General features: G+C 38.0%; 1 protein-coding gene across 1 annotated transcript; it reads right to left on the bottom strand.

Annotated features, from left to right (window-relative positions):
* Positions 1-6,395: 6,395 nt before the first annotated feature.
* Positions 6,396-23,871, bottom strand: LOC104523179 (dipeptidase 2). Its single transcript, XM_010165670.2, has 11 exons — positions 23,863-23,871; positions 14,502-14,767; positions 13,630-13,756; positions 13,021-13,150; positions 12,544-12,685; positions 11,612-11,681; positions 10,931-11,107; positions 10,314-10,401; positions 9,591-9,666; positions 7,808-7,943; positions 6,396-6,599 (listed from the first exon to the last, which is right to left on the bottom strand). Exons 1-11 carry the CDS (start codon positions 23,869-23,871, stop codon positions 6,405-6,407), a joined length of 1,416 nt encoding a protein of 471 aa, XP_010163972.2. The 3' UTR covers positions 6,396-6,404.
* Between the last annotated feature and the right edge of the window lie 1,709 nt (positions 23,872-25,580).

Raw genomic sequence — 25,580 nt, 5'->3', positions numbered from 1 at the left:
CTGCTTCTCCACATCCGAGGATCACACCAGCCTTGTGGACAAAGCAGGCCAGAAACTGGCAACCTGGCTGCAAAGGTTTCTTGCTAACAAAGATCAGGATCTATTTCATCTGTGACAAAGATAATCAGTCACTGAAAGAAGTCCTTTGGAGATGACCACAACACGTATAGACACACGTAAAGAACTGGGGACAGAGTAGTATAAACTCATGGGAGATGCAATGTGCAATCCTCCTTATGCCGTATCCAGGAGAAAAATAAGGCAAGGAAAGGTCACTTTATACTTACGCGGGAGCTTGCATGCTAACTGCAAATGAGAATTTTGCAGTTATTCTCCCAGAAAACATGTCACAACTTAGACATTAAAAGACCACAAGAGGACACTATGGTGCCACTTATCTTCAAAATTTATTTACTTCAAGGAACTTCTGCCTCACTTTTAAAATTATTCATAACTGTATATGATATGTGGAATAGCCGTTTTTACAGACACCTTAATCTCATCTTTAGAAACGGAAAAGTTAAAGTCTTTTTTTTGGGGGGGGGGGTCCCCCCCCACTTCAGTCAGATTCTGTAAATTCAGATAAGAAGAACTGGATCAACGTTTTATCTACTAAACTTGTTAAATATTGCAGTAATCTTCAGGGTAGGATTAAGATGCTGGAAAAATACTACCCAGTGGTTTGTTGTTGATCAGTTTTTTAAGGGATCAATTTTCAGTTCAGTTACATTTTTAGCATGCATAGGTTTATCATGGTTTATTTAATTTTTAATAAACGGCTCAGTGAAGAAACTGAGCACAAGCCTAGACAATATTCTTTAGATGTTGAGTTTAACTACAGGAGGACACTCAGGAAAGTTAATCCAAATGGACTTTTCAAAGCTCTATTAAACTTTTTTTCAAATGTTTGCATTTCAGTCTAAAGGGACCTTCTTTTGATTTGTTTGACAAAACCTCTATTGGTGTCAGTTTTAATCTTAGCTATTTTAATCTTTATTTTGTTTCTCAGCAACAACCCAAAGAGGAACTTGAATTCTTGCTTCCTGGACTCTGTGCTTTTCTTTTATTGCAGAACTGGTGAAAGAAATGCTTTATGAAAACAGTGAGACCAGATGCTGAGAAAGGGCTTCAGAGAAAAGTACTTACGCATTATATAAGGGAAAGAATCATCCTAGTGATGTTTACAAAACAATTTGGAGAACACCAACAGAAACAGAGGAAAATTAAGTACCCTCTCATTGGAGTTCTGATCATTAAGGCTAGAGCCTTGATTAGAAGCAGCAGCATTTCTATGATGAATTTCAGTTCAGCATTTCTAAATGCTGAACTTCGTTTACTTAGTGCTTCCCCCCCTATTTATTGACTCATGACAGAAGCAGCTAAACCAAGCCTAATATCTCTCTGAGGTCACAGCTTTAGGGAGGAGGGGTTGTTTGTTGCTTTTGCTTTGCAAGGAAAAAAACAATTTCACAGGTTGTAATAATTTCTCAGACACTACAGACATTGGGGAAAGAATTGCCACCTTTGCAGTTTGAGTGCCAGGAAGTGAAACAGACTATGGGTAGCTCATCTAGTAATGAGCTAGTAATACTGGACCAAGTGACTGAGAGGTTCTGACTGAATCACTGAAGATCCTTGACATCTGTGAAATACAAAAATGGGACAAAAATGCTTCCCATTGCCACAAATTTTGTTTTTCCTCTGACAGAAATTACATCATAAACTTATAAATAAATATGAAGGTTAGTAAAAGCTTTTCCATTTCTCTGGTTTCAAAAGATTGAAAAAGGAAAATTATAGGAGCACCAAACACCCACCACCATTTCAAGTTATTCTATGTAGATGTAAGGTTTGTAGGTAAGATATCAAGACAAAAATCAAGACCAGATTAAAAAAAAAATATATGTAGTTCTGCATCAAGCCTTCCAAAACACTCCATGAAGGGTTATCCAGCATCACAGTCTGTCCTGAAAACAGTTCAGCAGATCCACTAGCATACTGCTCTGGGTCTGCAAGTTAAATCTAACAAATCTTAAGAGCAAATGAAAGCCACTGTTAGTGGGAAGAATCTTCTGGTTATTTAAATTTTTATAGTTTATACATGTTACATTTTCAGAATTTGAAGCAATTTGAACATTTCCATATGTATAAATCCAAAGAGCAAATAGAGGAGCTGCTGCTTTCAATAGCAAATGGAAGAAATTCAAGTTCCTGTGGTCTCATTCTGCTTTTCCGCTCCTCCTCTCCCCTAACACTGAACATGGTTAACCCAATTACTGTGCAGGAAACCCATCACTTCAGGGAGGAAAACAGTTTTCAGCTAGATCAGCTCCTTGAACCAGCTTACCGTACAGTTACACAAACACCAGTGCTGACACAAGGGACAGGGGAGACAACATGCAGCAAAGAAACAGGGTAGGACTGCAGCAGCCACAGTTGGCACTGGCCTAAGCTGCTATGGCACAGCACCTTACTCCAGAAGGTGATGGAGAGGCAATGATACCCAGCTTTTCAAAGTTCATTCTGTGGTGCAGATGTGCTCACTGAACTCTATGTTTAAAATCAAACAGAAGTTAATAAACTTAAATTTATATAAGTGGTTAGATTTAATGCATGATGTTTACTGACCTTGAAACAGAAATATGTTAGCATATTGCTTGAGCAGCTCAATGATAAGCAAGAAGGAAGGTTAATGTTAAGCACCGGCACAGTTCAGTAGTCCATATCCAATGTAAAACATGCAAAAGTCCTTCTAGAGCCCAAACAAGTCACCTGCTGAGTAGAAGTTAGATACATGAACTGAACTACTCAGATTTTACATAACAGATCAGCTGTATACGTTAGCTTAGCAACAGACTTTTTAGGCTTGGTTTCTAGCATGAACACTTACCCAGATGAGACAACTGAAAATTAAAGTTGTTTATTTCTGTGGATGCTGCAGCCCATTAGTCTGGAAAAGGATAGTACTGGGGGAAGGGCACTGGCAACACCCTTTTAGAATCAAATCAATAGATTGCATCAATATTATGTCTGTAGTTTTTGACTGTTCATATCACATATGTGAAAGAATAAGCCGTGGATTGTTAAAAATGCCTTGAAGTTTGGGTATTAGTTAGAAAATAATCCTGAAGTACTTCATAGTACCTTGATTTTGAGATTTACAGAAATAGTAATTATTTTCAGAATTCATTTTAGCAAAATTAATTATTTAGAAGAGGTAAATAACGACTTGCATTCTTCCATTTGGCAGCCATCTTATAAAGCTGGTATCTCAATTGTATCTGATACAAAGTGCAATAATTTTATGCTTCCAGCTGTTAGAAATGCAGTGTTGTAACTACTACAAGCTGCTGTCAGCAGGACTGGAGACACCAGCACTCAGACCAAAGGATCACTATAGTTTTTCTGAGAGCAGTCACAGTCATATCTTACATTATTTTACTTTTGAAATGGAATTCTAATTAGATGCCTTTCTATCATGTTTCAAACTGTGATTTGAATAATTTAAGAAAAATAAACTAACTGCATCTATTAGATAAGCTAGCTACAATGTGCATAATCATTGTGTGATGCACAAGATTCCATTTCTTGTTTGACAATTTTGCACTCTGATGTTGGTTTCACACAAGCAGCTTATTTGAAGTGTTCTGAATTAACATTGTAACTAGGAATGGAAAAAGAGACTTCCAGATCATCACACATCTGTGATAAATGCTGTGAAGTAGAGGTTATCCTCACCTTGGTGCAGGCAACCTGTCTAGTTCCCCATTAGCCTTGTTCTCTATGACTTGACTAGTTGGACCAAGTGATTTGCTGCAGGTAACACTGACATCAAGGACTGACAGCAAAGACCGAGTCATCCATGTTCCCTTTCCATAGGCACTTGCTCGGACTTCTCTGCACGTTAGGTGGTATCTGAGTGAAGATGAGGCTGACTGCCTACACAGAGGATGCTTTAGGGTTACACCTACGTGACTTTCTCCTGCTTGCCATAAGGGAGGCTACCTTCCCTGTGAAGAATGGAACCTCATGAAACCCTGGCCTGCCTTCCTTCTGCAGCAGAGTTGCATAGTTCTTTCAGGGTTTCCTGCAGTTCTGAACATTTACATTGTTTTGTGAGATTACACCAGCATCTATACACAATTTTAAACAATATTTTATTTACATTTCATGCATATGTTTTGGCACAAGATTACAAATTATTAATTGCAGAAAGCAGTCAAACAAATAAGTGCAATACACTATGATAAAACACGGAAATAAACTACAAATATCTATAGTATGGTGGAATCAGTCATATAAAAGTATTATGCACATCTTTAAGAAAAGAAATATGTTTTTAATCCATGCTTTAGTATGGAAAAAAGGTAGAAATTAGCAGGCAGGGAATTCACAACATAGTAGAAAGAAAAAGGCTGGAAGGAATAAGGAGGCATTTTACATTTCAAATATGCGATGAAGTTATTATCACAGTACTAATTCTGAGAAAAGAGACCATGGATGTCAGTTTTCCAAGGGTTTATGAAGCTATTAGCAGAAGTACTGATGGGAAGTAAATATCTGCCCTATTGAATTCATCATTTTACCAGGAAAACAAGTTCTGATACCAGTCAAGCAGTATCAGGAAGGCAAGACTTCTGTGTCAGTGCAGTAGTTCCCCATTGTAGATGCATAACCAGGAGCAGTATTTATTGAGAAACTGTTCTTAGAAACTTGGCTTTTATGAAACTAGATTATTCAACATGACTTGTACAGAATTCAGTAAGTGGCAGTAGTATATTCAGAATATACTTATCAAGGAGACCACCTTATCACAAGAATTAATGAAGCTTCATTTTGAAGCAATAAAAGAATGGTTGTCTTCCAGAAATACTACTTGTACATGCAGAATGCAGAAATAGATAGCAGGAACAGTCTCAAGTGACTCTAGAAAACAACTGACTTGCTGTTTCCATTCTGTTCATGCTTAGCCTTGTCTTTGAGTTGTTAAATACTTTGCGTGTTTACAAATACTGGCCTTAGATCAATACAGGACTTTTATTTTATTTTATACTAAGGCTAAATTCTGTAGATGTCCTATCAGTAAATAAAAACATATATCATGGGATAAACATCACAATTAACAGCAAGTATCATGAGAAGGCATATACTAGGAAGCACTGAGAAATGACCCTATAAAGATGTAGTGCTGCCATCTTACAACTTCATAATGAATTTCAGGATATTTGATTAAAATTCCAGGTTTGAGCCATATTAGCCTACCAAGACTAGGCCTATTGCAATACATGCTCTTCTGTACACAGTAGCTTCTAATCTCACATACCTTGTATATTTGAAAATGTTTTCCAAAGGCTGAAACAGCAGAATATTTACAATGAAAAGATTTCTTTTTAATCTCATGCCTAAGAATCCTTTGACAATGGTCTGATTTTAGACAGCTAGAATAAAAATAAAATAATAAAACCTATTATTGATAAGGATCATTGTCTAAATGTGAAAAAAGATTTCCATAAAACTGTGGAACATTCTAACTATTTTTTTTTTATTTACTCATTTTATGCTTTTCAGACTGCAATAAAAATATCAGAAAAAGTTCTCACCCTCTGAATCGTCAGAACTCCTGCTTTGTCCTGGCTTATTCTTGCTCCCAGCTTCATGAACATGCAGCAAACAGCAGTCCCCAAATTACAGAAAAGTATCTACAACATAGCCTGGTCACCTGTACCTGAATGCAAGACACCTACCTCCACCCTTCAGTAACTCTTATGTTGCCCACTGTCCTGGTCAGAGTTCAAAAATAAGAGTTCAGTACTGCATGAAAGATCCCTAAAGCTAGTAGTAGGCATGAAATCCAAAAAGAAATAGCTATGTCATCCATCTTGTCATCTTAAAAAACAAAAAAATGAAACACCCCCAAAAACCCCCCAAAACAAGAAAAACCCCACGCTCTTCTACATATATCAGGGGAGTGGTCCCATCAGCTGATGATGAAAGTTGTATGATTTAACAGGAAGTAATATCTGAAAACATCTCAGCATAGCTGTCTTAATCATATCCTCTAGTTCCTGTGTGGAACTGCTGATTCTGAACTCCAGTGTTTATACCAAGTGCCACAATATGGGTACCAAACCCATGTGTCATGTATTAGAGAATTTATTCATTAGATATGAATACTTTCTACTAACAGTGTTGGTCCTGCTTTAGCCAAGATGACACAGAATTCATCGCTTCAAATTCTAAATGCTTTTGCTGCAGCATTTAACTTATATCAACTTTCAAGTATGCAGGTGAATTTATAGAAATTATATTAAAAAATAGCATAGTTTTACATTAACAAAACCCAAAATAGATAACTAATTGCATTGCAGACCAGTCCATATATCTCTCTCTAGACCCCATAGAGCTTATGATTCATAATACAGTATTAAGTATGATACAATTACAAGTGCAAGACTAGAAGGTTGTGCCACGGAAGGAAATCCAAAGGACCTGTCTGTTTGAAGCCGATGATTACGTAGGTCTAGGCGACAGGAATTTTGTACTACTTCTTGCGGAATTTCACTTTCACCTGCATCCATTAGTCCACTAATCTTCCGCACCTAGAAAAATTCAAAAAGTTGCCCCTGTAAGTCAGGCTGGCACAACAGCAAAAAGCTTTATGCAGCTAGCAAATTCAGTGCTATTACAAGTGAACCAACTCTAAACTGTATTGTAAAAACACATCTGAATGTGAGGAAATCAACATAATTATGATGTTTGCATTTCTATAAAACCCTTTCCAGAATTCAGTACAGATACACTACAAGCAAGAGTCACAGCTCTGCCTGTTCTTTGTCTTGGCTCCCTCCACATAATGATGAATTAGCTGGGAAACCTTAAGCAAACAATGAGCTTTCTTCCTCAAAGTCAGCTCCAAGTCTCAAGACAGAGATTCAAACATCTCTAATTTAGAAGGAAAAAAATTATGATGTCTCACAGATCAGTTAGTTGTGATGAATTTCAACCTCTTTGTGATGTCAGTCTGCCACATGTGCAAAGTGGCATTAGGTAGTTATTTTGTCAGATTTACTAGAAGAGTACAGAATTCCCTGATTTCTGTTCATCTAACACACCCTAAAAAGGCAACTGGAAAAAAGATCAATGTGAAATATATGTCATCCATAAGGTTTTGTGCGTAATATCTACTTACTTGTCCCTGTAAATAAAGACAGTAAGAGGCAAGCAGATTGCAAGTTGAAAAAATTATGAATTAGGAGGTCTTTACTCTCATACAGTCTCTCTCCTTCCCTCAACTTCTCCCTCATCCTTCTGGACTAGCTTCTACCATTTACACTTAAAGCTCGTTGTTATCTAGTTGTTATGTTTATGGCTTGTTAGAGATCTGGTCATGGCAGAAGCTTTTTGGATAGCAGCCCAATCCCATGACAAGAATTAAATAGACTTGTAGGAGTCAGCATTCCTTACTGCACCAGCGAACACAGCCAGACTGTGACGCTAGTACGTCCGCAGTTTCTCCAAACCATGAAGTGATTCTATTTAGAAGTCAGTGATGTGTACTTATCAGATTACCACAGAGAGAAAAAGTTCCAAAGAGCTTTGTCTGCTCTCTCTCACTTTCCTTTATTCTGCTAACACTCTCTTGCCATCTTGGTTTCTTTCCCAGCATTTGGAATTAGGTGCTTACATTCCCTCATAGCTCTCTCATTGAGGGGGAAACAAAACAAAACAAAAAATGCAGCAAGTCACCAACACTTCCTCTCTCTCCCTCTTAGTAAGGATCAAGATTCAGCTTAGTTTTTAATCTTACATTTTCTACTTCTCTGAAGACACGGAGAAAGTTCTCCCTTAAGACGCCTTTCAGTTCAGTTTCATTCCATCCTCTTCTAAGAAGCTCCTCAATCAAAGAAGGGTATTTAGAAACATCTTCCAAACCCTCAGGGAAACTGTTGGCAAGAGTCACACAAGAACATTCAACACACATCACTGAAAAAATGTAGAAAAATATTTTTAATTAGTCTTTTGCACATATTCATTTTTGGACTGAGCTCACTTTGGACTCTGAGAAACTGAAAAGAATAATTAAAGATTCAACTGACGTAAACAGAAGCAAGATGAGGACACAATGAAAGGATTTTTCTGCACAGAGGATCCCATCAGCAGAACAAAACTACGTATTCTGGAGTGAAGATGCACTTGTGTATTGGCAGAATAAGAGCATGGAGGATATTAAAACAAAACAAAAAACTTGTCATGTATGCATTAATCCACTTTTTATATTTGGCCTTTAGAGTATGAGGGAACAGCTGCATCACAGATGGAGGTGGTGCAATCTACTTGTGTAATTGAGAACAAAAGGGAACCTGCCCACACAAGATGAGCTAAGGAGTTGCAGGCAGTTTTGTGTAACCTGTTGTTTGCAAAGTCATTTTTCCAAATAAAAAACAATTATAATAATATTGTTTTGAATTCAGCAGTTTAGGCAGTGAAAAGCAAGCTATCCAGAACCCCCACTGAAGAAATGACAATAACCAAAATTGACCCATGTCCTGTGCTACTTCTTATCAGAATAAAAAGGAATTAGAAGTAAGAAGCTGCAAAACCTGCATTAAACAGCTGTTTAAAATTGTATTTCCATGAGTGTTTGACTTTGTTTTGAGATAACTATTTTCCGTTATTTTCTTTTCTGTGGAGGTGTGGTGATAAGCATATCTCAAGAAATCTGTGCCATTGCTTTCTACCAGGACTTAGGACCTTAACAACTCCACTGCCAATTAAACTTTGTGAAAATGCATGCAATAAAATATGTCATTTTGTTCCAAACTGTGGTTTTATTTTGTAGATTACAGTTTCAGAGCTATGACAAGGTAACTCTCCTGGGAGCTGACACACTGGTTTTGTTGTCCTACTTCACAGATGTGAGTCTGATTTTTTTTTCTTGAGGTCAGACACACTTAGATATGAAAATAACAGAGATGAAGATTCAACAGAAAGATAAAAAGCAAAAAAGGCTCAGGGTTATGCCAGCAAATGCAAGCCAATCTGCATTTATTTCCTGTGCTGTAACAACACTCACCAAGCAGTGAGCAGGAGAGGTTATGCTGCAGGCTGTTCACCATTGCTCTGTTTGCCTCAAAAGCTTCCCAAGTCCAAAAAGCAGGAGTGATTTAACAGCCCCAAAAGACTTTGGGCTTTCCCCACTAGAAAGTAATAGTGAAGGAAAGAGTTTTGCAGCAACTCCCTGAGCTAACCCATTTAACCATCTAAAGGCCGAGTCAGCTTTTCTGTCATTCATCTTTGGCTTCTGGAAGAAAGCCCCCTCTATCACTATTTTTGTATGTGCAAACCACTGCCTACAACATACAATTGCAGAGCTCACAGGACATTAGGATCTGTTTCCACCTTTATAGCATTGCTTCATATAGTTCTAAAAAGGAAAGTTTTTGCCCCTCTTTCTTGAAGTACTTGTGTTTTAGTACTCATGATAAGACAACTTGCTACAACTTTCAGTCTGCCTTCTTTTTTCCCCCAAAAGGAATCAAAGTCTTCATAATTTAAGTAGCAGATGTCAGTGTGTGTACAATTTTACTAACCGTTCCACTCCGTCATAGTCACCACCAATTCCTATAGATTCTGAACCTGCAATTTTCTTTATGTGGTCAAAATGATCTGAAAGAAAATATCAGAGAAAACAATATCCAGGCATCTGGAAGAAATAATGCAGTTCAGACATACTGGCACTAGGTGACTGTTCTCCTTAATCATGGATTCTTAATCAAATCCTTTTTAAAAAAGTCAAAAGGCATCCTGAAAATACAGGTTTAAATTTAAAAATGCATTTGTGATATGCTGGATATTTACTGATGCTTAACTAGATGTTACCTATTATTAAGCACATCAGGCCGCAATCTTCAAAATAACAGCTACACTGATGAGACGCAAATGAAAAGACATGATCATCACAGGACATTAATTCCTAACAAGCAGCCAACATATAACAACAGATTTTTCATTAGCTATTACATACCCATGTTTTCTACTCTCAATTACAAAGGTTCAAGATGTTTTCCAGAAAGTAACAACTACTTTGGGATTAGTAGTTCTTGGTTCCATTTGGGAACATCATGTCCTCCAGCTACACACCTTGCACCTCTTGTTATTGTTTAATGAATATTAGCTCCAAATATACCTAAAGTTGGGGGCAGGTATGGAAGGGAGTGAAAAAGCAGTATATTTTACATAATCTGAAAAATGACGCAGGTAACAGGAAATTCGTAGAAGCTACCTACAAAAACTATAGTATATGAACTTCAAACCTGCAAGGGTAGAAACATTAACAACTCTTCTGCCACATGCCAGTACATCTGCATTGAAAGTCACCATGATAATTCCCTTGTTCTTTTTCTGAAAGATATGAAGAGACAGGCGATGAGTGGACGTTAGTCTGTCCTGCAAACCTCATGGCATCTCACATAGATTATTCTACACCCATCCACCAGTGAGCGTAACAACACTCTAAGTCAAAGCTCACATGGCAACATAAGGCTTTGCCTCTCTGTCCTTTACCCTGGATTCATTATATTCTCATTTAGCGTGAATCAACAAAAGTCCAGTGACTACAGCAAACAAACATAACCAGAATATCAAAGTATTTGCAAACACTTCATTTTTGTAGTCAAAGACAAAACACAAGCCAAAGAAAACGTCTCACAAGCAAATGTGTAAGTTGCTGCTCAGGGATCTGCTTATAAATCCAGTTCAGAGATGAGACGGTGGAAAGTTAACACTACAACTGGAATATGCAATTTTGCCTCAGTAGCCAAACATTGCCATTAAAGAAAAACAAAAAAAAACCCCAAAACATAACAAAAAACCCCACCCCTCAGAACCAAACCAAACCAAACAAAAAAAAAACAAACTCCTTGTTGCTCACCAGTTGCTGGAGGATATCATCAGGAACATTTCTGGAGTGATTACAAACAGAAAATGCTGACGAATGGCTGAAAATTACTGGTGCTTTCGAGATACTGAGTGCATCTTTTGCTGTGGAATATGAAGTATGAGATAAATCTATGAGCATACCCAGGCGATTCATCTCCTTCACCACTTCCTAAAATAGATTCACAGACAACAGTGTTAGTGTTAGTATTAAGCTTCCTTAAAGGAAATAATTTAGCTGATACATGTAAACAGATAAACAAATTCTGCAGCTGTCAGCTAGTCTAAACATGATGTGCCTGTATAGGTTTCTATTTACCTATTAATTTAATAGTAATTTATTAACTAACTATTAACTAGCACACCACCACATGTTCAAAACTGAAAATTTAGTCTAAAATAAGTAATTTGAACTGTTATTCACATCCCAGTACTTCCACATATTAATTCTTACATCTGATCTGTATTAAAACAATTGTTCTAATTAAATCTACTGCTTCTCTTACCCTAAGGAAGATCACAGAGAATTTGGTTTGACTGAATCCTGATCACCTCCTAACTATCAAGACCTTCCAGTAATTAATTTCTAATGACAAGTTGCTTTTGAAAAGATAAAGCCAGAAGTTGTTAGTTGCATGACAGATTGCTTAGATTAGCATCTGAAAGAGATCCTTACTTGGCCAAATGCAGTCAGACCAATAACACTAGGATAAAAGTTGTGTATTCCTTTAGATGATGATTCAGACCTTAAAAATGGGAGCAAGGGAGGAGAAACATCATATTACTCTGGAGACTACAGTACCAGCAACAGAAACTTCTTATGCTACACACAATAAAAATCATTACTATGTCACATAGCCAAAGGTAGGGATAACGAGCTACATAATACACATCTTGTTCACACTGTACTTTTTCTGTTCAGAACAGTTTTCTGGACGTTATGCCTTCAGTTTCAGGACTGTTGTATGCTTGTGAAGCAAGGTAAAGACAAGCAAAGAGATGCTTGTCAGAAATATTCTCATTAAACAAAGACACGCTGAAATGTCAGTCAGACAGAAAGGCTGCTTTTCAGCCCTCTCCGCACACAATTCCCCATTCCCTGAATCAATACAAGAAGGAATTTTGTCAATCCAACAGAGTAGGTACTAATATTCTGATATGGGAGCGAAGTGCCCGTCTCTGTAGATGCATATGGGACCTGTACTTTTGAGCTGGCCAGAGAGGACAGTGTTGAAGGCTGCTGACTGCTGAGTTTTTACATAGCATTTATCCTATTATCTGCATCATATGCATTCTTAGTACTTTTTTTTGGCCTGTTTTGCCCTATGTAATTTTCCTAATAAAGCAAAGGGGATAGCCATTTTACCATCTTTGTGTTGTTAAAAAGTTTTAACAGTTGCCAAATTGTCATCATAACAAGCACTAGATAACAAATCCTTCAGTCTCCACTTGACATATGGCAAGTGCTTTACCCCAAAAACCTGTCATCCTTGACTTTGTTCAGAGTCTTTCACAGGTGAACTCTGTGTCTGAATCCATATTTTCCCCATATTGGCGCTGCCACCACTTTGTATTGGATGGTCACACAAAAACATACACATTAGTTACCAAGGTGTATTGCATGAATGTGTTAAAGTCATATAACGAACACCCAGGTCATAATACATCCTCAGCGTTGCCAAACTGCTGTCAATGGAGTGACCACCTTCTATTCCAATCAAACACGCAATCCTTCTACTGGCAGAGATACCTGGAAACAACAAAGGAAGTTAATTGCAAAGTAACTTCATGACAAATAAGAAGCCAGCATTACTTAGCAACAACTGTCATTGTAAATTGCAAGCAATTATACTGACATTTTCATAGAACAGGAGTTTATATTAGTGCATGTTTGTTTATATGGCAAATTTTCTCATGACTCCAGTGGGCCAGGACTGTGCACAAGAGTCAGTTATTGTGGTTGTTTAACTGAAGTTACAGTTACTCTTTAAACCAGGATAACTTGCCTGCTTGCAGCTCTCTCTCTTTTGCACATACCTCCTGCAATCCTATTTTAAAAACTTCTGTTACAAGAAAGAGTATCACCTTCGGAAGTTGTCACAAGTTCAAGCTCTTCATAGCTGTTACACATTCTCTTGACAATATCAATTTGCTCTAAGGTCAGACGCACAGCATCCTTGTTCTGAGCGCTGCAAAGAATATACACTGACCAAAACTGGAAGAGACATTGACAAGTAAACTAGATAACATGTGTTTCAACTCAGAAACTTTCATTTGCTAATAGTGAAGTTCATAAGCACCAATCAAAATTATTTCTGACAGTTTACAAGGTAGTTGCCATTATAGTTTTTCCCCTCAAAGGAAAAGATATGATGCGAGGCAAGAGCATCCACTCCAGATGTGATTAAAGCCTCCTGACACACTCAGCTACTCCACAGTACCCACAGGAAAGCAGATAAGTTTACTTTAATTTATTTATCACAAAGCAAGTGCCACTGTTTTGGTTAAGGGTACCTGAATTATAAAACACAAACTTTTGAAACAAAAATGTTATGGAAAAGTGTCTGTGGCTTTTCTCTGTTTTTTCTTTTTCAACAGAAAGAACCAAAACCAAGGCCAGGAGTACTTTTGTGACTGGGAAGGAGGCAAATGTAAAAAAAATGTTCTCAGACTCACAACTGTGGCAGTACATACCTGAGCTCCCACGTAACCAGCCTGGAGCTTTGCAATGTTTGTGTGGGTCTTGTTGAGTTCTCTTAAGTTAACTCTACTGAGTTTATTCTGGTAAAATATTCTCAGTCGCAGTACAAAGTCATTGTGGCTAGAATTGAAAACAAATAGGGCTTGTGATAGATATAAGTTGTTCCCTTTCTAATCAAAACGTAATTTCTTCCAGTGTTCATAGTCCCTTAGACCATGAATTGCCAATAATCATTGCAGTAACATATCCTTAAAAGTCTCGCTTCTTTTGCAAACAAGCTTTATTTCTTAATTCAGACAGCAAGAAACTTTTTTTTGCTTCTCCTATTTTTATAGCTGTTTTGTTTCTGTATCTATTTTTCTCCCTATGATTTCTGAATGAATGGATGAACTGAAATCAGCGACCATGCTCTTTGGAAGCAAGGACTTTGGTAGAATAATCAGTACCACCTGTGCTAGAATAATCCGTGTTTGTATTCCCAGGTCAGAATACACTCACCACAGACATCATTCATTCCACTTGTAAGGGTTCCCTTTCAAGGTATGATGCCTGCTTTCTAGCTCTGCCCAGTCATCGCTAATGAAAGATGCCATTAAATTACAGGAAGGAGACAAGGGCATTATATAAAAGGAAACAATAACTAAGTGGTGAAACCTGAGCAGAAAATCATAAATACTTTTAAAATAACTTGATCCTACAGTAAGTACTCTGAAGCAAAATTTCTTCTGGATAAATCACTGTAACAGTAACTAACTACTATGTGCTAGTAACAGCCTGTGTATCTACTGATCCAGACACACTTTAGCATTTCCTCCTCACTTGCCAAGATTCAAAAAGACGGTTTAGTTGAACATATTTTATATACCCATCAATTAAAGGTGCATCTTGCATCAACTTGATAGCTTGCTCTCTCATTGATTTCTCATAGCTGAATCGCACAATATCAGAGAACATCATCAACAGCCACAGCAACTTGGTTGTATTTATCTTCATTTCCATTTTCCAGTTTGCCAAAGCAAAGAGATACCACAGTTTTTCACCGACGACAAGGAACCAGCAAAATTTCCAGTCTGTGGAGCTTGTAGGCTTAATAGTATAGGTAGAGTCGAAAAGCCTCTCCTTCTGGTAAGGCTGGGGTCAATTCTGCAGGAGCAAAGAAAGAGAATAGTAAACAGAAAGAAGGGTAACAGAAGAAACTGTGAAACAGCTACCTTCTCCCAAAGATTTTAAGGTCTCTGGCAATTGTTTCTGCACATCCAACCACTCCTTAAACTCTGCTGCTGCCACCAGCTGACCGCTGAAGGAACTCCTGTCAGAGCTGTCAGGGTGAGCCTGAGGGACCCTGGACTCACACCTCCCAAAAAGCAGCTCCCAAAACAGCATAACAGGATAGTTTTCTCATTATATTAACTGGTTTGTTCTCATTTACTTGAGAAACCTCACACTAAAATGAATACAAACTGGTTTTGAGAAATTCCAGAATATTTTCATAGGAAAGCTATTGAAATCCAACATTTTTCCACCTTAGCAAGGGCAATATGTGTCCAACTTGAAAGGGTCACTTCTGCAACTGCAATCCAAGCACCCCCTACTCTGTTTTAAAAAAATAGTATTCAAACACTATTTGGACAATAGCCTTTCAGGTGTCAGCCAAAAAGCATTTTCACAAACAGATTAGAAATACCTCTTGTTCTACGTAACGTAAATATAAGATCTGCTAAGAGGTGAAAATACCTTTGCAGGTAAAAGGTTCTTTTTTCCCCCCCATTCAGAGCTACTGGATGCATTACCTATAAAGCTGAGGAACAGTCACCTCCTTCATTCATTGCAGTGCAAACCTAACTAGATGCATGTGCTCTGCGAATTCTTTCAAATCAAAGAAGCTTGGCTAGAATTCTAATACTGCAGAGCCAGTGCTCAATTTTTTTTCCAAAGACAACAACAAAAAAGAAAAATAATGTTTACTTTTTATGTGTTTTCCATTATGAGTCAGTAAAGCTGACATTCATAAATTTTACTCTGGCAGCAGAGAAGTTTGTTTTTCCTAATAGAGGAAGGTGGTTTTATGTATTCCTTGCCTGCAGAGGTAAAAACAAACAGCAAATATCCAAGATATGGTGAAATTACAAGGCAATTCACCTTGCCTGTGTGCTTGGCTTTTCTTGTCTTTAAGCAAATTTTCTAAAGCAACAGACGGTGAACATAAAACCAGGAAATGTTTTCCTGATGGAAAAACCACATATTAATCAATAAAGTCTCAGATAGCTCAAGGGAGATCCATAGGTGATGGTAGCATTGGAAGCAAATTCAAGTCTTGCTAAGCAGATTACCTATTGATGGCATTCTGTTCTAAACACATTTCTTTATTCCCCTTACAAGAACATTTTCATTATAAAAATCAAAGCTAAAATAAGAGTAGGCCTGTAATCAGGATACTGAAAAGCAGCAAAATTAAAATAATATTATTAAGATTATATAATAATATTATATAAATCTTATACATCTATAAAAATTCCCAAGGTTCCTCTTTTGAGAAACTGGCTCTGGCCTTTTCTGTTTCACAGGATATGGGAATGCAAAATTCTGTGACCATCTGGCAGGAAGTACTTTTGAACAGTGGGAACTTACAAGCTTATACAAAAGGGAGCATACATGGAGAAGCAGGTTTAAAATCAGCCCTGAATTGGTCTCAGAAAGAAGCTCTAGGACAGCTGAATAAACACAGTAGTAAACAGGCACAAATGATGATCCAATATAAATGCAGTACCAGGGAAGCTGTGGCACTAACAGAAGGAAATTAATAACCCTCACCTCTTGATGTGTCCTACAAGAAAAACATAATGTAAGGAATGGCATGGAGAGTATTTGCGAATTACAGAGGTCTGATGCTACATAAAGCACTCTAGGAATAGATTCATCCTTCGAGGATACTTAACAGTCTACGTTCTCATTTATTAACAAACATAACAGAAGTGATTGACTCCAAGTTTCTTTTCTTGGGCACAGAACTTAATTTGGGTAGGCCCTTAGCACAATATGGGAATCAATATACATCTTAAGTTTACACATCTGGGTGTTCTCACAAGAAATGTTTCCTGCGGGCCAAACTACTTTCCCTGGGGTCAGAATAAGGACCAGATCTCCCAAGACTGGGGTGATACTCTCAGGTTGCCCTTCACCAGAGCACAGCTGACTCCCTGGCAACACGTTAATTTGTCCAGGATTTGTACCATAACTGATAGAGGAAACCTTTACTGCTCTCATGTCAGCATAATTACCAGGGGAACATTCTGTGTTCTTCCCACTTTGACTGATTGGAAGGGAGATTTTAATTTTTATTCATTGACACAGCTTTGAAAAAGCCGGGGAAATACAGGGAAAAAATTATTGGAAGGGTCATTTTCTATCAATTTTTTGTAATATTACCTTTACCAGAAAAATATATGAATCATTGGACACAAGTGTGGTGCGTCAATGCTGAACAAGTTGGCCTCTGTTATTACTTTTACTCAAACTGAATATTTCTATACTATATATTTGGGAAAAAAATGAAACAGGTCACAGATACATGGGCTTACGCGTTATATCCAGGTACAGTGAAATCCATGCTCAAAATATGAGCCCTGTTATGCTTCTATGACATGGTGTTTGATTTTCTTCTCTCTTACTTCTTTTCAATAAAATCCATTCATGCAAGAGGGTACATTCCAAACAGAAAAGACAAACAGAATCCTTCAGTACTCTTATGTGCATTTTAAACTGCAGCACTTTGCCTACAGTTCATTTATTTTAATTAACCTCATGCAGAAAATTGGACTGTACTATGCAATGGGAATATAAAGTAAACCAGGGTCAGCAGCCTGCTACTTCTCTTGCCAAGGTCCTTTCTCCCATCCCTGGGGTACACAAAGCACAGCACATCATTAGTCCCCGTGAAACAAACCCAGATGCAGTGTCATGACGCTGCTTCAGAAACTGGAATACATCTCTTCAGTTCTGAGTTGGGCACCACAGACAAGTCTTCTACAAAACAAAAATCTGTCTCAAAGAAATATGTGTAACTCTACAAGGGACAATGAGCACAAAGAGAAAACTTTCTTACTTTCAGCTCCTCTCCAGCTACACAAAACATCACAGGCTTGCAAGATACAGACACACAGTGTGAAAGAGATAAGGAGGGAGGTGCAAAATGCAGCTCTATCTCTTCTTCCACTTTATGCTTGAGAGCCAAAATGTCTCTTTCCGTATATATGTTTGCGTCTGTCACTGTGAGCATAACTGCTTTTCACCCCCTCCATACCCCTTGCACACAGGATAAGCACAGCAATTTTAGGGCATCAAGTGACAGTCCCTGGAGAGCTGCAATAGGCACAGAGTGAACCTCTGCAGACACATGCTACGGAAATAAAGCTTTACTGCTTCACACTAGTTAGCTTACACCACTGGTTTAAGCTCTTCATGAACAGCTAGGAAGTTAATATCTATAACACATTACACTGAGCGTTCCCACATCAGGGAGGACAGAGCAGGACGGTCACATCTGCCACATAAGGACACAACAAGGCGGGTTTGCCCTTTTAAAATAGATACATTTAAATGGCAGTTTTCACAGTATAAAAGGAAAGCTTCTCTGCATGCTTCTGTCATTGACCATCTTCGGAAGTATGGGCAAACTGCCTGTCCCTTCTTCTTTCCAGCAGGCAGGCCAGACCTCAGTGCAGAAGGTCCAGTAAACAGCTGCTATTTAAGTGCTGCAAGTCTCAGTTAGGAATGGCTTTACTTTCATCTCAACTGAAGTCCTTATTTTCCATCTTATTCTTCACTGAAAAAACTTCTTGACAGTCATTTTTTTAAGATTCAAATCTGTTGAATTATTTTACCTAATCAAGTATATAAAGTGCAATAAAATAAAGCTCACAGCTCAAGATAGTAACATATCCTGAAAAATAAAGCAGGTTCATCCCCCTCACAGTCCAGTTACGTTGAGAGCTCATGCAGATAATCCTAGTTTAGCTCTGAATTAACGACCTCAGATCATAGCAGCAGCTTAGTTGCTACAGCACAGACAGCACAAGGTGACCAGGACCCTAGGTAGACGCTTTCTTGCTGATTGCTGGCAAAAGAGTGGATTCTCCCTATTTCTTATATAATCATTAAACATAATCAGTAATACATAAATATTAAATATCCTTCTGAGAGCAGAACACATGCATCATACTATGAAGTATGTTTTTCAGAAAAGATACTGATGCCTTTGAAATTTACCTTGTCATCAAGAACAGTCTTTCAAATGTTTCTCAATTTTTGCTTGAAAGTCCTTTTGCTATCACCAGTCTTGAATGATGTCAGGTTTATCTGTTCCCCTGCTTAGAAACCTCCTTAGTGCTGTCCTAGTATAGTTATTAAAATTCATAATTTCCAACCAGCTATTCCTTCCCTCCCTGTGCAAAGGTGCAATGAAGTACTACAAAGCAATGAGAAAACTCGCTGCTGTTAAAGTTATTGGAAAAAACAGGGAAAAAAGGAATAAATACCGTAATGGTTGGAAGTCAGTACAGGATCTTAAGGGAAGAGAAAGGAACAAGCAGGATAGCTTGTCCCAAACTTCTTGGTAAAGAAGAACCCACTAGGGGCAATTATAGTACTTCCATATATTGAGAAAGTCACTTTGAGCTTTTAGCCTTGAATTAAAGTGTATCCTTGGATATTACACATCCTACCCTTTGCAGATGCAATATAGCTTAAGTTGGCAAGAATTCTTTTCAACTGAAGTGTAAGAGATTTATTGTTTTCTCCCTTAAAACAATTCCATAACAATTTTTATTATTACAGATAAAAATGATGGTTTAACTCCAGAAAGATTTCTTGTAACTTCCTTTAAGAAAAGGACAGCTACTGAATGTCTTCCCTATTAGGTTCTCATCCTTCACTTCATCATTGTCTTTTCCTGTCCGCAGTTTTTAAGACTTTCTGACAAATTCAAATTGCTGAATCCAGTAATTTTTAAGTCAATATGAGCTCTGCTCATGTTATGCATGTTTTTATCTAATTACTAATGATGAGAACTGTTTTCTCGGAAATCCTGTTACTGAAATTCCTTTACCTTCAAGTTAGATATGCTTTATGGCATAATTTCCTAAAGGAAGAACAAATGAGAACAACCTGACAACTATTACTATAGCACTCTAGCAGGCCACATGTCATCAGGCATAAGTGTCCAGGTCGAGTGCTGACCTCAGTGTAAGGGCTGGCCAGGCGTGTTTGATGCAGGACTCAGGTGGCTTCTTTGTTAATGCACAGTCTCCTCTTTCTCAAATCTTGCAGTACTGCTTTCCTGGAATGCAAACTAGAACCCTTCAATAGCACGTATGGACTTGAACAAACAACTACTCCACGGTTCCCCTCTGTGAATGTTCTCCCTACTGTGTGGACCACAACAGGTTTCAAAGCTGTAGCCAGCAGATTATATGAAAGGAATGGTTTTCCTCTCAGTCCTCCATTTGGGCTCCATGCTCTTGTCCCTTGTTTAACACGTGCTCTTCCCCATTTCAGGGTCAATGCAAGCCACGTCCCCTCCAGCTCCTACTCCTGAAAACATTCTTTTTGGTAGGGTTTTGCCCAGTTCCAAAATATTTCTAATATTCTGTAAATATTTGGATATCACTTTCAAAAAAAAGTTTCAAAATAGTGAGAGAGACAGACAAAGGCCAAAGATGAGCATTACTGAGCATTGCAACTGAGTTTAACCATAAGGTATGCAGCCTGTGGAAATACTGCTCTGACATGAGGTAATAAACTTTGCTTCAGCACAAGAAAGTCTATTTGAGTACCTTTGTGGCAGCGAAGTTTACTTGTCTCTCCGTCACAGCTGTTAAAAAGAGCATTCTCTAACACACCGTGGGTGCTTCTTGTGTGTGTTGCCCACATTTATCTAACCTAAAAGAGAGCACTTTGTTTTCTTCTGGTCATGGCACAGAAATGAAAGATTTTGAGGAACAGCAATTCCTGGAAACACAATCACCCCCAGACTCCTTCCTCAGATAGAGGTGCAGTCTTAGAGAGGAAGTTTTTCTTCCATAATAATGGATCAGAAATATACACACATTGTGAGATTCACAAACTTTAGTGCAACAGCACTCCTACAGAACTGTAGAGGACAGAGAGCAATTAGAATTTGTTTCTTTCTTGCTTTGTGGCAACCACAGAGATTTCCATCAAATGTCAAAGCACAAATACTGACTTACCTTTTTAACAGAAACGCAGACTGTGTTACCACAGTGAATAAAATCCCTGTATCTCTAACCTGCAAAATGTTAAACTTGTTTGTGGCAGCTCCGCATGCAAGATGTTAAAGAGGGGAAGTAAAAAAATTGCCCAAGAATTCTGGCAGGCTGGCATCACAGAGGCAAATTAGTTTCTGCAGACATTGACATTTTTTGGTTTCAGGTTCCTCAAACCAAAATATAGATGAGATCTGCAATCTCTAGGACTCTGACAGATCCTGACAAAATTACTCTCAAGGGAACACTATGATTTTACAGCTTATTATGTACTGTGGCATAGTACAGTATAACTGCTATGACAGAAATCCAGATAATTTGTCATTTCAAAGTGTTACTGAGAATGTACCAAGTCTTGTTCACACAATAATACTATTCTGATGCTATAAAAAGTGCAACACATTGCACATTTTGGTCCAAATATTTACTATTTTTCCATGAATTTGAAGTCTATCATGATTTTCACGAAGGTTTTTAAGCAGGAAGTTTACCTACATGTTCTTCAAGTGGTTTGACTGCTAACAGAAACTGTACTTATCTATAAAAAATCTCCACTCTGTGTATTTGTACAAAACTGCTACTCTTGGTAGCTACAAAAATTCTCTACAGATTTGTTATATAAAAGTACCTCCTAGGTTTCCTGCAAAATATTCTGTATACTTGGACAATAAGACTCATTTGCCTTGGAAACTTTTTAGGTAAAAAAAGCCACCTATGTATATCATCATTCAGAAACTAGTAATTGAAAATAATGCAAGCACTACACAACATTAAGAACAAGATATATTAGGCATCACTCTTTAAACAACATTTAAAATACAAAACCCACCCAGCTTTTTTCCACGCTGACTAAGCAGAGTTGAAAAGTAGAAGTTGACATGAGATTTACAGCTTTTTCATGCTTATCTAAAGGCCCCTTGGAGCAAGTTACCTTTTTAGGAAAATGCAGTGTAGTCAAAATCCAGTTTCCACTATGTTGGATGCGACAGCTAAAGCTTTGCACTAGGTCCTCCTGGCATCAGGGCAGCAACCAAGAAACGTCCTCTCTTTCTTTAGTTTTCATGTCACAGGCTTCACACCCAACAGGCTTTTGGAGACTACCCCTTTCAGAGATATAAAGTCTGTGAGAGAGTTTTCAGCTAAGCTACGCCCACGGGGAAACCCAGAAACCTTGTGCTCTGCTGTGTTCGATCCCGGCGCCTCCTCCCTCTTGCGGCAGGCTGTTCGTGCGGTCTGTCAGGCAGTGCGCACTAACGTGGGATGCGTTGAACACTGCTTGTATAGCTTATAGAACGGCTTATATAGTGTTAGAAATAGGTGCCCCTCATAACAGAATAAATTAAGGCTGGAAGGGATTTCTGGTGGGATGTGCATTCCAGCCACATGAACCCAGCTAAGTTAACTTCAAAGTTAGATCAGGTTGATGTCGTCAAGGAAAAAGATTCTACAACCTTTCCAGGCCCCTGTCCCAGTGCTTGCTTATTCACATTGTGATTTTTTCCCTCCCCCAGGAATTAATATTCCAACTGGAATCTCCCTCACTGCAATCTGTGATGGTTGCCTGTCATCCTCTTCCTGACCTGCTCTTAGGTTTGAACCTCCAGTAAGCACAGGTACAGGTGTGTATCTTACTGCCGACCTAATTTTGCCACACTGACTATACCTAAACCAATAAATATCTACTCCTTGTTATTATACCTGCCAGATTTTAATCTGGATATACAGTGCCATTGTGTGATATTTGTGAAGATCAAAATGTTCACAAGTTAGAGGTGACATTTACAATGGCACTTATGTTTCTGAACCTACTGGGACTTTCCACTCCCTTTGTGGGAGCTGACAATTTGGAAACAGAAATATGTGCGGAAACATGATCCTGCAGTTTTACAAGAAATAAGGTTTACTTATCATAATTTTTATTTTACTTCATACTTTGTACAGAAAACCAAAAGAGCATCATCCTTTTGTTTACTGCATATCTCCATTGCAGAGAAATAACCAAGTCTCAAAACTAAAACTCCCATAGAGCTGTTGCACACGTCACGTCTTAACTGGAACATACGTATGTCATCAATCTGCAAATGTAACTTGGAGACTTAAACACATCATTTGGAATTCTGCTGCACATTGCTAATTTAGTGAACTTTGCTTCTAAACATTTACCATTAACTCAAGTCGACTAAAGAACCCTAAACTACATTAATTTAGTATCAAGGGAAAAGACTAATTATTTGCTGTATAAAATAGCCTCTACCTAATCTGAAGTTTGATTGAGGCCGGGTCCATTTTTATGCCTTGAAACTATCTCCCAAAATTAATTTATAGCAGTAAATACTAGGCTCAGATTAGTTTTCCCTCTTGAAGTCTGGTTCTAGATCGTTTCCATGTTAATTTACAACTTTTCAAATTCTTATCCCCTTCTTTCAAAGTAAGTAATATTACACAACCATCATTGCTTGCAATTTGACTGTACTATTTCTCAATTTTCTCTCCTTGCAAAGTCAAGTTTCATCTCCAATCTGATTTCTACCTAGAGCTCAGTGTTTCCACACGCCTGCAGAAAAAACCAGCTCACCAACTCCTTGTTCAAGAACAATTTTTGCTGAGCCATTAAGCTCCTACTCTGACTTTTAACAGCTCACTTCTATGCAGATTCAGAATGTAACTGATTTTAAAGCTGCTAAAAGCCAAATTCTTTTGACTCACAGCTGGGTTTCTTGTGTGTTTTTATTCCAATAGTCCTCGATGAGTCTTACCTGTTGTTTGTTTATAACAATTCTTGTAATGTGGCATTTGTGATGTATGTCCTTCCTGCAGAGTTCATATGGCAGGACTGTTCTCTTAATAAATACCCTGAGAGCTACCTTCATTGTCCAGAATGTTGTTACACAGCTGTCTCATCCTGATAATAGCTATCCCTATATGTTGATATCATGTTATACTTACCTCAGACATATTTTGGATCAAGCTGAGAAGCTATAAACTAACTGCAGCACTTCCACTCGTACCAGCTGCTGTCAGGACACAGAGGGATAACATTATGTGTTGGAACTACTTTTCACACTAGGAAGGCTTGTTCCAGCCACAGAGTAGTTTCAGTAATTTTAACTCTTACACATCCATAACACTAGTGTTTCTACTACCAGCACAGATTAAACTGTAGATGAATACAGATGTGAAAGTCAGGCTTTGCACATGCAGATGCCTGCTGTGGCAGCCACTTCTGACTGCAATTTGATTTCTCCATAAAATCCTTATACTCTACCAGCTTATGGCATCATCTACCCTACATAATAGCACTCCAGCATTTGGCACAAACAGAGTTTTGTGTGGGAACATGATTTAAAACCACATACAGGGAAATGCCTTAGGGACAAGCCACATTAACACAGTATTATAAATGGTGCTTATCAAGTATCCAAACTTTGTGTCTTACTTCCAGGTAAAGATTGCAATCTCCAAGACAATGAGTTTGGCATTTCTTGAGCTCAGGCATCAGTGTTTTAATTAGAAAATGTTACATGTTAGGAAGAAGAAATACTATGTTTCTTTTTGCATAATAATAGCAGTACAGGCAGTCTTAACTACTGCAGATTAAATTCCATCTATTTCTTCTAGTGATCTCAGTATTTGTTTTAGCTCCTAAAATGGAGAAACTTTGTACTTGAAGGGGGAGTGGTGATGGGATGTTGGTTATTTTAATCTATTTAAATCAGCATAGTTGCAACATATATCTCAGATAAGTCCCTGAGGGAAATACTAATCTAAGTTTGGAAAATCAAAGAGATTACAAACCAAGTCAGCAAAAAACTTCTTCCCCCTGTTACTCTGTCTTGGGGGTGGCTGAAACTGCCACAGTTTTATTGCCCTTGTTTGACCAGCATCCCTGAAAACAGTTCAGATGATGACATATAATCTCAAGATACGCACATACAGAACCACATCAGTTGACACCAATGACCAAATGCAAAAGAAACAGGAGGGAGTACAAACACAAATGTTTCTGTTCACAGATGCTGGTTTTATTTTTCCCATGTTCTGAACAGAGAAAAGGCCTCATTAAGCAAATCAAGATGTCACAGAAGTTTTGTAGTCACTGGAAGGAAGTTGTAGATAAATTTTTTCTATAGGTGAAAGTAAATAGTGTCACAATGAAAGCAGACACCTTGCAGGATGAACACAAGGGAGTAGTACTACACTGACACCCATCAATGACTCTTCTGAACAACTTTTGATACAAATATCAAAGCAGTTGTGGGTTCTCCTGGCTCTATACTCTACTTCCACAGAATTAATTACTGTAGTGTATTAGAAAGAAAGATGGAAGAGGCAGCTACTGAAAAAAGGTCGCAATAAGCTTATCTATTCATTTAAATTATGCTTATAAATATTGCTGATATTTTAAAATAAGTTATAAGTCTCCCTGCTTTCTCCCAGCTGTACATTTTTCTACAAAGGCATTTGTATCCGTTTTAATTCTTTCAATTTAAGAAAGGCAAAAGTTCATGCCACAAGGTGGCAGGAGCTTCCCAATTAAAATCGTACCTAAGCTGCGCTCTAATGACAGATTGCTAATTGTCATATAGCTCATTTCTGTGAACCAGGATGCAAACTAGGTTGCTTCAGACTGGAGGGTTTTTTTTTGTTGTTTGTTTGGTGGTGGG

This window comes from Antrostomus carolinensis, unplaced genomic scaffold, assembly GCF_000700745.2.
Source record: "Antrostomus carolinensis isolate BGI_N321 unplaced genomic scaffold, ASM70074v2 scaffold46483, whole genome shotgun sequence".
NCBI classification, from domain to species: Eukaryota; Metazoa; Chordata; class Aves; order Caprimulgiformes; family Caprimulgidae; genus Antrostomus; species Antrostomus carolinensis.
Note: the sequence above shows the minus strand (reverse complement) of the source record. Positions and strands in the feature narration are given on the sequence as shown.

Excerpts from the sequence above, each read along its gene's own strand:
- LOC104523179 (XM_010165670.2), bottom strand. Across the intron at positions 7,944-9,590 it reads GACTATGACGGAGTGGAACG|TTTCCCTGAGGGTTTGGAAG; the intron begins GTTAGTAAAATT and ends TCTTGCCAACAG. Across the intron at positions 6,600-7,807 it reads TCTTCAGAGAAGTAGAAAAT|GTGCGGAAGATTAGTGGACT; the intron begins GTAAGATTAAAA and ends GAATTTTTCTAG.